This window comes from Thalassophryne amazonica, chromosome 14, assembly GCF_902500255.1.
Source record: "Thalassophryne amazonica chromosome 14, fThaAma1.1, whole genome shotgun sequence".
In the NCBI taxonomy this organism is placed as follows: domain Eukaryota; kingdom Metazoa; phylum Chordata; class Actinopteri; order Batrachoidiformes; family Batrachoididae; genus Thalassophryne; species Thalassophryne amazonica.
In genome coordinates this window covers 63,387,237-63,401,485 of record NC_047116.1, presented here as the reverse complement: position 1 = coordinate 63,401,485, position 14,249 = coordinate 63,387,237, and the positions used below count along the sequence as shown (strand labels likewise).

At 42.7% G+C, this 14,249-nt stretch overlaps 1 protein-coding gene across 1 annotated transcript in view; it reads right to left on the bottom strand.

Annotated features, from left to right (window-relative positions):
* Positions 1 to 14,249, bottom strand: part of lrp1bb (low density lipoprotein receptor-related protein 1Bb) — a 1,555,752-nt gene that overhangs the window by 859,102 nt on the left and 682,401 nt on the right. The window contains exons 17-18 of the mRNA XM_034186395.1: positions 3,025 to 3,150; positions 1,891 to 2,004 (exon numbers count right to left, since the gene is read on the bottom strand). Of these exons, the coding sequence (XP_034042286.1) occupies positions 1,891 to 2,004; positions 3,025 to 3,150 (240 nt within the window). The remainder of the gene's footprint in view (positions 1 to 1,890; positions 2,005 to 3,024; positions 3,151 to 14,249) is intronic.

Below are 14,249 nucleotides of genomic sequence, written 5' to 3'. Positions count from 1 at the left end.
AAAAATTCTTGAAAGGGTAGTTGTAAAACAGCTAACTGATCATCTGCAGAGGAATGGTCTATTTGAAGAGTTTCAGTCAGGTTTTAGAATTCATCATAGTACAGAAACAGCATTAGTGAAGGTTACAAATGATCTTCTTATGGCCTCGGACAGTGGACTCATCTCTGTGCTTGTTCTGTTAGACCTCAGTGCTGCTTTTGATACTGTTGACCATAAAATTTTATTACAGAGATTAGAGCATGCCATAGGTATTAAAGGCACTGCGCTGCGGTGGTTTGAATCATATTTGTCTAATAGATTACAATTTGTTCATGTAAATGGGGAATCTTCTTCACAGACTAAAGTTAATTATGGAGTTCCACAAGGTTCTGTGCTAGGACCAATTTTATTCACTTTATATATGCTTCCCTTAGGCAGTATTATTAGACGGTATTGCTTAAATTTTCATTGTTACGCAGATGATACCCAGCTTTATCTATCCATGAAGCCAGACAACACACACCAATTAGCTAAACTGCAGGATTGTCTTACAGACATAAAGACATGGATGACCTCTAATTTCCTGCTTTTAAACTCAGATAAAACTGAAGTTATTGTACTTGGCCCCACAAATCTTAGAAACATGGTGTCTAACCAGATCCTTACTGTGGATGGCATTACCCTGACCTCTAGTAATACTGTGAGAAATCTTGGAGTCATTTTTGATCAGGATATGTCATTCAAAGCGCATATTAAACAAATATGTAGGACTGCTTTTTTGCATTTACGCAATATCTCTAAAATCAGAAAGGTCTTGTCTCAGAGTGATGCTGAAAAACTAATTCATGCATTTATTTCCTCTAGGCTGGACTATTGTAATTCATTATTATCAGGTTGTCCTAAAAGTTCCCTAAAAAGCCTTCAGTTAATTCAAAATGCTGCAGCTAGAGTACTGACGGGGACTAGAAGGAGAGAGCATATCTCACCCATATTGGCCTCTCTTCATTGGCTTCCTGTTAATTCTAGAATAGAATTTAAAATTCTTCTTCTTACTTATAAGGTTTTGAATAATCAGGTCCCATCTTATCTTAGGGACCTCGTAGTACCATATCACCCCAATAGAGCGCTTCGCTCTCAGACTGCAGGCTTACTTGTAGTTCCTAGGGTTTGTAAGAGTAGAATGGGAGGCAGAGCCTTCAGCTTTCAGGCTCCTCTCCTGTGGAACCAGCTCCCAATTCAGATCAGGGAGACAGACACCCTCTCTACTTTTAAGATTAGGCTTAAAACTTTCCTTTTTGCTAAAGCTTATAGTTAGGGCTGGATCAGGTGACCCTGAACCATCCCTTAGTTATGCTGCTATAGACGTAGACTGCTGGGGGGTTCCCATGATGCACTGTTTCTTTCTCTTTTTGCTCTGTATGCACCACTCTGCATTTAATCATTAGTGATCGATCTCTGCTCCCCTCCACAGCATGTCTTTTTCCTGGTTCTCTCCCTCAGCCCCAACCAGTCCCAGCAGAAGACTGCCCCTCCCTGAGCCTGGTTCTGCTGGAGGTTTCTTCCTGTTAAAAGGGAGTTTTTCCTTCCCACTGTAGCCAAGTGCTTGCTCACAGGGGGTCGTTTTGACCGTTGGGGTTTTACATAATTATTGTATGGCCTTGCCTTACAATATAAAGCGCCTTGGGGCAACTGTTTGTTGTGATTTGGCGCTATATAAAAAAAAATTGATTGATTGATTGAGTGTCAAAAATCATCTCTCAGTCCACAAAAAAGCACAACATCACTGCTTGTTACCATTATCATTATTTCACATTTTGACCAACAAGTACTTGGACAGCAGCCTGCTGTGTCTTTACTCGATCTCACACTCAGTGGTGCCATGTGTGGTGCGCGCCGCCATGCCATACTCACCACATGATATTTCATCAGACATATCTCCACAGTCATCCTCACGGTCACAGATCCAGGCTCGGGGTATGCAGCGTCCGTTCCTGCAGGAGAACTGCATAGCCTGACAAGGCTGAGCTGTAAGCGTACAGGGAGGGCACTTAATTCACGCAAACACCTACATTGTAAGTCAATGCAAGACATGTTCAACAACTCTAATGATCACTACATCACCGGGGCTGTCAGTGTCTGACCACCATAAACCCTTTATCACTCAATCATATGCAGTCTGAAAGCCATGAGGAATTTGTTGTTGCTTAACGGGCCCTGAGTAACATGTTACATGGCCAAGGTGGGCAAGCTTGGACAGCAAGCACATGAACTCCCACTGTTGTGTGATATGCATGTCAAGCTGACAGCAAGGCAGCATTCATCATCCACTGGCTAATGCTCATTGATTGAACCTCTAAGGCTAAAAGCTCCAAAGAAGCACCATTGTTAACATGGGAGGCAATTTGATATACAGTAAGTGATTCTGACACACAGTCGCCCCTTGTAGGTGCAAAACCTCTTTGATACTACAGACTGCTTTCACACAATGAGATTGATTGCACAAAGCTCCTCGAGCGCCAGAAGACATAACGGGGGTGACTGCCTTGACAACACAGGACACATCTGTTCAAGACTTTGATGTATAAAGCCCATCTGAAGTGGAAAATTTTAAACAAAAGATGTCAGTGAAAAGGTTTTATGCCTTATTGCTAAGATGACTGAGCTGCTCCATATTTAATTCAAAAGGTGTGCATTCACTTGATTGAAACATACTGCAAAAGCACTTGTGATGCCATCAGTCAAGGGGGCACCAGCTGCTGCTATAAGGACAATATGTAATCATGATATTGCTATTTTAGAGAATTTCACTGAGAGTAGTGCTCATTAAAACATGAGTTACTGGGATAGGTGAGGTCAGCAGAAATGCAAAGTATCAATTATCAATGAGTGTTCAATCAATGAGCAACAATAATAAAGGAAGCCAAATGTCACTTGATGAGATGGCAAAGAAGAATTCTCTATCACACTAAGGTTGCAAAAAATCTGTAACAATCAAACTACATCTACACTGTGATTTTACAGTTACAAAGCTGCTGCAGTACATACCCGAGCATGTAGTGTTGGCCTCATCTTCATTGTTACCGCAGTCGTTTGTTCCATCACACAGCCATCTTTTTGGAATACACCGATTGTTGCTGCACTTGAACTGGTCAATGGGACAAGTATGGTTGTCTAGAATAAAACAACACACAGAGTACAAGTGGAAAGATACAATAAAGAAAAAAACAAGAAGCACAAATTGTATAACCCTATTCCATAAGGTAATGTTCTACTACTATCACCCATGAGCCAAAAAAAAAAAAAAAACAGGATGATATGGCTTGCTTCCTAACAGGCTGGCTCATAAAGTGCAGACTTGGGAAATGGCTGCCTTATAAAGTGCAAACATGTCAACCCACCTGAAAATTTTTAGAATCGGGATGAAATTTTTGAACATTTCAAAAATGGATCCCAATGTCAAATCTGGTGCAGCTGATCACCGTAACTAATATGTATACCAGGTTTGTTCAAGATAGACAAAGATGGATCAAGAAGTTACTACAATGCTTCACAATGTGCCCCGGTTTGCTATTCCAGATTAAATGGGAATGAACGACACTCTGTGGAATAGCCTTCTTAGGTTTAACGCATCCTGAACATTTGTTTAAAATGCAGTGATTGGAAAACCTCTACAGTATTTAACACACACACACACACACACACATATATATATATATATATATATATATATATATATATATATATATATATATATATATATATATATATGCCGTTCATTTTTAAACTGGATGCTGTCTTGATCCGGTATGTCATCTGACTAGCACAGGAATTGTGAAAAGACGTGGACATCAGCACTTTTCCGGCACATTCCACCGTTACAGGAGTTTTGTTCATGGAAAGAAAAGCGGAGGGACGCGCCACGGAGCCGTTCATTACGCGGGACAAGACCACCTCGGGGTTGGTCTCTCAGGACAGCTTTCAGGTGGATTTCAGACGGATTCCGGTTGCTTTCCAGTCGTGTGAATATCCGATTGTGATTGTGCATGAGCTGGACATGCCAGAACATGTCCCGTGAGGCTTTGCGCCGCGTGGCTGCACCGCGACGCGCGGAACTCCTCTGCACGTCTGTCTTAATGTGCCGGAAAAGTGCTGATGTCCACGTCCTTTCACAATTCCTGTGCTAGTCAGATGACATACCGGATCAAGACAGCATCCAGTTTAAAAATGAATGGCACATTTCACTGTTACAGGAGTTTTTGTCATGGAAAGAGAAGCTGCTCCACCGCGCGTCGCGGTGCAGCCACTTGGCGCAAAGCAACGCCGTGATGAAGCCTCACGGGACATGTTCTGGCATGTCCACCTCATGCACAATTACAATCGGATATTCACACGACTGGAAAGCAACCGGAATCCATCTGAAATCCACCTTTAAGCCGTCCTGTGAGACCAACACCGAGGTGGTTTTGTCCCGCGTAATGAACGGAGCCGTGGTGCATCCCTCCGCTTTTCTTTCCATGAAAAAAACTCCTGTAACGGTGGAATGTGCCGGAAAAAGTGCTGATGTCCACATCTTCTGCCTTTTTGTGAAAGTCAGACGAGGTCCCGGATCAACAAAGCTTTGACGTTGGAAATGATCTGGTTGTTCCAGCGGGGTGTCACCCTGTCGATGGGGGCTGGGAGCGCGCCGTGCTCTCAGGAGTTGTGGGCCGTTCATAAAGCAGCAGTAACACCCCGTAATCTGTTTAATCCCCATAAAATCGTCCCTGAAAGCCATATTAATTTTTCGAACGGTGTCCATCTGGAGGTCTCTCACAGTTTCTGGAAAATAATTGATGCAGCAAAGCTCCAAATCGTTCAGACATTTATTCGCAATAAAAAATAGACGAGAGGGGTGGACCACACCTCACTCAAAGCCTGCTCACAGACAAATGACGCAACTGACAGGCATGAAAAAACTCACGCATGCGCACGAGGGTTCAAGCTTGTCTGACGCAATCACACGTGATTCAAATCCATATGGTTTTTTAAAAAAAATAATAAGGTCGGATACTTTTCTAACAGACCTCGTATTATGTACTAACATTAAACTTACTAAATAAAATCACTCACTCACACAAACACACACACACACACACACACATGCAACGATGATTTACCGCCCCCTGCTGGAATGGTGTGTGAGTCCAGAATGTAATTAGCAATGTTCAGTGTTCAGTGTTGTTAGCTAATATTCATAGCTTCTCCAAAAATATTAGTCCTACCAATGTCCTGTTTCGGCGGTGTTCACCCTTGACCCAAAATACAAATCTCAATTCTCCCCACTTTGTGCGTGATCAAAGTTATACACATGCACACCCATAGAGCTGTCCCCAGTCGCACGGAGAGCTTTTTTTTTTTCTCATTCTGCAGCAAGCACGTTTTTGTTTGTTTTTTACACACCCACGAACAATGAACAGAGACAATGGCGGAAGCCATCAAATGCAGTATAGTTCTCACTTATGGTAACAACAACATGACACTTAACTCAGTCATGGTATTGGTAACATGACACTTAACTAAACTGACTAAACCAATTGAACTACAGAAACACAGTAAATCAATAACACTAACAACACTGTTAAACTAACGGGAACCACAGTGAAAACATTTAAAACTCCAAAACCCAAACTCCCATGGTGCACTGCAGTACAATGTCCATTATTCACTGTTGGTAGCTAGTATTGCTAATTTCTCCAAAAAATATTAGTCAGAGTAGCTTTTTGGTTTTGCGGTGTTCATCCTTGACCCAAAATACATAAGCATACAAAATAGCAAAATGTCAGTTCTTCCCAGTTTCTCTGTTTGAAGCCATACATAGGCGCACACACACACACACGCGCGCACACGCAGATACACGCACACACGCACGCACGCGCCCACGCACATGCATGCACTCACAGAGGCGTTTGCTATTGTTATATAGATTCAGCCCCTGAACTGTTGTCTTTAATGGCAAAATGAGCTACAGGCCAAAAGCCTTCGTTTTGGTACAACATTGCAAACATGTTTAACTGTGTTTTAAAGTTGGGCAATTTAACCTGAGGATCTGTTGGGATAGATTCACTTTTGCAGCCAGCCTCAAGTGGCCAATCAAGGAACTCCAAGATTTAGCACTTTCATGTAGGCTTAATTTTTTTTAAGCACCCGAGGTTGCTGCTTCATCCTAACTAGTTTTTACAAAAATCCACTGAGTAGTTTTTGAGTACTCCAGCAAACAAACAACATCACCACCATGGAGGACACAGCACATTATGGAGGATCAATTTGCTATGAACATTCCCCAGTCCTAATATATACTGCATCTTACAATAACTCTTAAAGCACCATACCTGTCTTTTGCAAAGGAACTGTGTTGCTTTGTCAGTTCTCCAGACTAAGATCTTTTTCAGTCTTTTTTGCAGCTCTGTGTTCACAGATTTTTCCCAGAGTTCTTTGTTGGATTTCACTTAATCCTCAGTTCAACTGGTCTTTAAGCTGTTAGACCAGCAAACCATATGAGCAATCAAAAAGAAGAAGAATCTCACTCATATTTCTCCTTCCTGCTTTGTCCTTGAACTGACAATAATGAATTCTCCACAAAACCCCAACAGCAAAAGGATATATATTTCTTATTTGTTCTTTTTTTGCCTTTTCTGATATAAATTATTCCAGCACAAAGCCTTTTCATTCTTCTGAATATGTATATAAAGCCACATAATACAATAAACATATGCTTCAATGGCATTAAAAGTTCAGTTTCTTTCTTTTTTTATCATATCATTAAACTTTAATTTCACATTGACAGTCTCACCAATCATAACTTATAATAAATGAATGCACACAAATCTCATTTTAGTTGCAGAATAATGTGACATCATGCGCACAATAAATTACATTTGATTTTGAAGCAAAGTAACCTCTGATACCAAGGACAGTGGTGGTGTTCATAAATCTGTCAGCTGTAGATGCTGCAGAATGTTCTACCCAGAAAGCCGTGCTACAGCCAAATTAATTTCGTAAGCACCCTGTATCTTGTCACAGACTGTCTTCCCCATTTTCAATTAAATTATGATTGTGCTACAGTCTGTGATCACAGATTGTCAGCGGACAAGCCTTCTCTCGTTTTACAGACAGGTCAAATCTCCGCAAAATTGCTGTTATTTCATAAGCAAAATCCCCTTAATGCAGCTCCAATAAACATTATTGGAGTTTAGAGTCACATATTGCTCAGATAAAATCTGAGGAAGATGTCATACCCGGCAAAGCAAACCTAGTTAGAAGATTGTTAAAGTGTATTATATCTCAGCAGAGCAGATAATTGATTTTTCAATTCGTATAATTCTGGCAGGAATTACATTACGGTATTTTTCTTCCTGAAGACGGCATCCTAGCATCTAATATGGTGTTTATCTTATTGACTTGTTTATGGGGAAAATTGCTTCATCGAAAGCAGTAGGAGACACGGGAGTGTGGAGGAGGAACATTTTTCACCCCTGCTCCTGCAGAGGCATTCAGGACCAGGATCTCATTTCGAGAGACAACCAGTCTTATACAGCTTTCAAAAACAAATCAGTATTATAACACTTCTAATTTTGGGTTCTACCTTACATGTTGTTGTTCCTACACCAGTTACAAACAAATGAAATGCCAGTTAATAAAGTTTAATACAAGGATTGTGGAATAAGTGTGTGTATATATATATATATATATATATATATATATATATGTGTGTGTGTGTGTGTGTGTGTGTGTTTTGTTTATTTATTTATTGTATTTTGTTTATTTATTTATTTATTTTAACCTTTATTTAACCAGACAAGAAAAAACCCACTGAGATCAATACCTCTTTCACAGGGGGGATCTGGCCAAGAAGGCAACAGCGCACACCAACATAAGCATAGCTCAGAAAGGCATTGGAAGCAATACCAGAGGGTCTATGCACCAGCTACTGGTTGACCGAGCAGTACATCAGGACTCAAAGAGCAGGCAGACCAACCTGAGCACAGCTTGGGTTGACTACAGGAAGGCCCATGTCTGAAAGTCTCACACATGAATACTGGAGTGCTTGGCACTATACAAGGATAACACTGCACTGATAACCTTAATCAGGAACTCAGTGGGTCTGTGGAAGACACCACTGGAGGCCAACTCCAAGGCAATCATACAAGTCACCATCAAGTGATATGCCAAGGTGATGAACTGTCCCCAGGGCTGTTCTGCACAGGCCTCAACCCCTTCAGCCAACTCATCACAAAGAGTGGCTATGGATATCGATTCAGGAATGGAGTAAACATCAGCCACCTCATGTACATGGATGACATCAAGCTGTATGCCAAGAGTGAGCAAGACATTGACTTACTGATCCACCTCTCCAGGATCTACAGTGAGGATATTGGGAAGTTATTCAGATTGGATAAGTGTGGCCAAATGGTGACAAAGAGAGGGAAGGTGAGTCAGACTGAGGGGGTGGAGTTGCAAGAAAGGCAGGACAGGGGACATAGAGGACAGCTACAAGTACCTGGGAATCCCACAAGCCATGGGAACCATGATGATGATGCAACAAGATCAGTCACAGCCAAATACATCCACAAGATAAGACACATGCTGAAAAGCCAGTTCAATGGTAGGAAAAAGATCTGAGCCATCAGTACATATGCCCTACCAGTCATCGGTTACCCAGCCAGGATAATACGGCACAAGAGGAGATAGATGCCACTGATGTCAAGACACAAAAACTCCTCATAATTCATGAAGGTTTCCATCCAAAGTCCAGTACCCTGAGGCTCTATGAGCAGTGCAAGGAGGGAGAGCATGGATTTGTGAGTGACAGAGCCACAATCCAGGATGAGACAAGGAGCGTCTATGAATACATCAGAAAGATGACCCCCTGAGATCAGCTGCTCCAAAAATTCCTCAGGCAGCTGAAGACAGATGGTAAGAAGTCACAGGAAGAGGGGATATCATGGAAAACCAAACCCCTCCATGGGATGTAGCATCAACCGATAGAGGAAGTGGCTAACATCAAGAAGACCTACACTCTAAAATATGAACTGATGTCAATGAGAAAAACTGATCCAACAATTTGCATAGATTTTTCAAGTTATTTTAACTTAACTAAAGTTATTTCAACTTAACTAGAGAGGTCTTGTGGCATTAACTCAGTTGAAAGTTGAAATAACTAAGTTGAAATACTGCAGCTTTAAAAAAAAATCTATGCAAATTCTTTGATCAGTTTTTCTCATTGAGACAGCAGTTCCTTTTTTCAAGTGTAGCAGTGGATAGGAAATGTCGACCTAAAGGATAGCACAGAGGCTCTAATCATGGCAGCACAAGAACAAGCCCTAAGCCACAGATCAATAGAGGCAGGAGTCTACCACAGGCGACAGGACCCAAGTTGCAGTAGTAGCAGGATGCAAGATGCAAGCTGGTACAGCATAGACTGAGAGGCACAACCAAGTGTCAGGAATCATGTAAAGGAACATCTGTGGCAGTATGGTGGCTTAGTGGTTAACACTGATGTGTCACAGCAAGAAAGTCATGGGATTGCTTTCCACCCTTTCTGTGTGGAGTTTGCATGTGTAGGTTTCCTCCAGGTACTCTGATTTCCTCCCACAATCAAAAACATGCTAATTTAGGGTCTGCTCCTTTCTCTGCCCTTGACCAAGGCAACATCTCTACAGGAGTTGGTTCCCAGGTGCCAGACTGTGGTTGCCCACTGCTCTAAGTGGTTGGATTGTGTCTAATTCCGCGTTCACACCGGGCGCGATCAGACGCTACAAATTTGTGGGGGTTGCGTGGCGATGGACGCGCGGCGATGGACGCGCCTCCTTCGCCCGGTGTGTCACTCTGCTTTTGCTGCGAAAATTCGCCCCGATGCGTCATCAAATAGGAGGAGCTTCCATTCCGCTCACCGGCTCCGGTTGTGAGTCAAGTTAACATGACGGACCTTGATCACACGGAGCGAGTTGTTGTGGAAAGCTCCCAATACAGGGAGTATCATGATTTGCTGCAGGAGCTGCATCTGGATGACGGCCGCTTTGAGCGGCCCTTCCGCCTCTGCGGGACCCAGTTTGAGGACCTCCTGTCCCGTTCACACGCGCACATGTAAACAATAAAAAAAAAAAAAAACTCTGCTGCTTGCTTCTGGGCTGCACCTCGCTCTTCCCCCCAAAAAAACTCTATCATAATTGTGTTTAGAAACCAGTCACCATTTGTTTTATTATACATCTGTGTAGTTAATTAATAAAATATTCTCCACAGATGATTTGCTCGCGTGCACACGTAAATGAAAGGAAAAAGAAACTCCGCTCCCCGCTGCTGTGGTGCTGCTGCTCGCTCCAAAATCTCTGTCATAATTGTGAAATAAAGGACAAAAGAGACATAAGTCCTGCTCACAGGCTGCTACCAGATACAGGACATGTTCACATCTTCAGTCAAACTCCAGACATCTCCACGTCACTACATATTCAGTCCCTGATTGGTCATCGCGGCGCGACGAGACGAAAAAGTTCAGATTTTTCAACTTGGAGAGTAGGGCAACGCGACGTGATGCAACGCAATATCGCGCCACAAACACGCCAATCGCTCAAAATCGCTTCACTCGCGTCGCTTCATTCACGTCCATCGCATCGCACTGCGTGACTTGGCGCCAAAACGTGTCGTTCCATAGGGATTACATGGCAACCTGTCGCTGCTGTCGCTCACGTCGTGCCCGGTTTGAACGCAGCATAACAGTAATTACGATGGGTTAAATGCAGAGAACAAATTTTGTTGTATATATGTAGAATGACAATAAAGGCTCTTCTTTTTCTTCTGTGCTGCACACAGATTAGAAGTCCTCAAGTCCTGATGGGAGATGTCACCAAAGGTGGTTGAGAACAAAAGGGGTCCTGTGGAAGTTCAAATTCCAGACAGACAAGCAGGTGCTGGCCAACCAACCAGACATGGTGGTTGACAAGGGAAAGAAAAGCACAGTGTGGCAGTCCCAGCTGACAGCAACATCAGAACGAAGGAGCATGAAAAAATAAAGAAATACCAAGAGCTGAAGTAGCAACTGGAGCAGATGCAGAAGGTAAAGTTGAAAGTGGTTGTTGTGGTAATAGGAGCACTAAGAGCTGTAACCCCCAAATTGGAAGAGTGGCAACCAGTGGATTCCAGGCACAACATCAGAGGGCTCTGTCCAGAAGAGTGCAGTCCTAGGAACAGCTAAGGTACTGGGCGGAACCCTCAAAATGCCAGAGGCATGCTAGAGGACCCAAGCTTGAGGAACGCACACACCCACACACACACCCTCACCGGGTTAGGAGTGAGAGGGAGATCTCTCTCTCTCTCTCTCTCTCTCTCTCTCTCTCTCTCTCTCTCTCTCTCTCTCTCTCTCTCTCTCTCTCTATATATATATATATATATATATACACACACACACACACACACACACACACACACACACATGCACACACACACACTAGCATGTTGCATGTTGTCTGTGGAAATCCATGAGCTCTAGATTGGTAGTGCTTCTAAAATAGGTAGGTAACATTTTTAAAGGATGGTAATAAATTAAACAAAGTTTGTATAATGACTTGGAATGGCATGTGAGTCCTCCCTCCTCATATCCATTCATCTGTGGGAGACAATAGTGTTGTGTCCAGTTTGTTTGTTTTTTTTATCATTTTCATTTTATCTATTTGTTTGAGGGAGTGATCCATATCACAGTCTGCACTATGGTAGCTGTGGGTAAGGACAATGCTGACAAGGTCTGCATGGCTGGTAATAACTAGATCCAACTGGTGCCAGTGGTGGTGACTACTGGCAAGACATCTGGTGGATATCCTTCCATTTGAAGAAGGTGTTGGTTATGCATAGATCATGATAGCAGCCACAGCTCCATTAGTCATTGGCCGTTGTCATTGATCTTGCCCCTTCTGTAGACACCTAGGCAGGTAGGCCAGGCCTTGTGATCAGCACTCACTCTGGCATTGAAGTATCCAAGTAGGTAGAGGCCTTCTGAGCTGGGAATCCCAGATATCACTTTGTCTAGGGACTCGTAGAACTGGTCTTTTTCTTCTGGGTTGGAGTATAGGGTTGTAGTGTATGCACTGACTGGTGGCTGGGCCTAAAGATGTTGAAAGCCGGAGAGCTAGGATTCTCTCACTGCCAGTTGGCTCAATGCACATGACCAGGGTGTTCTTCACAGCAAAATCGACACTGTGCTGATGGGATTTGTCTAAGGCCTGCAGAATTTGTGGCCTGCCTTTTGAGGTTTGCTCTAAGCTTCATGCACCCAGTAGAGCAAGCAGGCCATGGCGAGACAGCACCTTACTGGCTGGGGGCTGCCCAGCTTGAGGTGGGGGTTAGCTGTCTAATGAGATATGATGATCCCTCCTACCATCAGAAGTGACCCCTGGCACTTGTTTCCTTCACCAAACAAATGAGTTTATAAAAATGCCACTTCTGGTGTTGTGCCAGCATCTTGCGAAGCCGCTGGAGAGCGCTGTCCAGTGGAGGTCCCCCCTCTCCATGCTGTCACTGTGGTCCAAAGGAAAGACAGTAGCCAATGCAGTTTGACAATGGCAGCATTGCAGGAGTTGCTGAGAAAGTGCTGAAATTCAGGAACAGACCACCTTAGGGACTCCAAATCCAGATTGTACCTCAAGGTTTACTCCTGAAAGCCTTGTAAAAGACTGGATATGGGCCCAACGCAGCAGAGGTTTGAAATCAGACTTTCCTTCTCCTAGATCAGGGGTGGTCAAGTTCGGTCCTCGAGAGCCACATTCCTGACACTCTTAGTTGTCTCCCTGCTCCAACACACCTGCATCCAATGAAAGGCTCATTAAAAGTCTGCTAACGAGTCTTTCATTGGATTCAGGTGCGTTGGAGCAGGGAGACAACTACGAGTGTCAGGAATGTGGCTCTCGAGGACCGAACTTGGCCACCCCTGTCCTAGATGAAGTGCCTTCCTTGGCTGATGAGTTCCATCTACCCAAAGCATCTGGTTCTGAGGCACGAGAGACTTGCCTTCACCCTTTCTCGTGTCAGGAGAAGGGGCAAATTATTATGTAATTTTGTTACTGTTAATTTACTGTCTTAATGTATATATGAATTGTTTAGGCTCTTCTTATCATATAAACACTATTAATTATCATTATTAATATTATTATTATTATTATTATTATTATTATTATTATTATTATTTTATTTATTTTATCATTACTTCTATTTTGTCATTAGATTTTTAAATGGACCGCAATGGAAATAAGTGTTTTTAGTTCCCTGTGTGGTCCAAGCAATTTCAACATATTTACAGTTATATTATGTACTTACATTCGACTTACTAAATAGCAGGTTTGGTGGCCAAGTGGTTAATGCGCTTCGTTTCAGTTCAGAAGGTTCCGGGTTCAAATCCCACCCCTGCCACATTTCTCCATGTAATGTGGAGTTGCCTCAGGAAGGGCATCTGACGTAAAACCTGTGCCAATTCAACATGCAGATCCACCTTGGATTTGCTGTGGCGACCCCAAGTGCAAACAAGGGAGCAGCCGAAGGGACTTACTATTAGACTTACTAATTAAATAATGCACACATGCAAGATGATTTATCGCCCCTGCTGGAATGGCGTGTGAGTCCAATATGTAGTTTAGTAACGTCCATTGTTCAGTGTTGTTAACTAATATCCATTGTTTCTCCAAAAACATTAGTCATATCAGTGTTTCGTTTTGGTGCCATCAACGTTACATGATCAACGTTACATGCACACACATGCACTCCTGCATGCAGAGCTTTTTTTGTGTGATTTCTGCATTATTATGCAAACAGGTGTTTCCTTTTTTTAAACACAAAAACAGACATGGCGAAATACATCAAATGCAGTCCAGTTTTCAGTCACGGTAATGGCAACATGACACTTAACTAAACTGACTGAACCAATTGAACTATTAAAATACAATAAATCAATAACACTGACAACACTGTTAAACTAATATGCAACACAATGAGAACATTTACATCCCAAACTTCCATGGTGCATTGCAGCACAATGTCCATTTTTCACTGTTGTTAGCTAATATTGCTAATTTCTCAAAAAATAGTCCTATCAGCTTTCTGTTTTCGCAGCATTCACCCTTGACCCAACATACATAAGCATACCAAACAGCAAATGTCAGCTTTCCCCAGTTTCTCCAAGCAATACACACGCATACACACACAGGGGCCACTTGGATATTATAGTGCAGATATAATATGTATGGTTCTTTGAC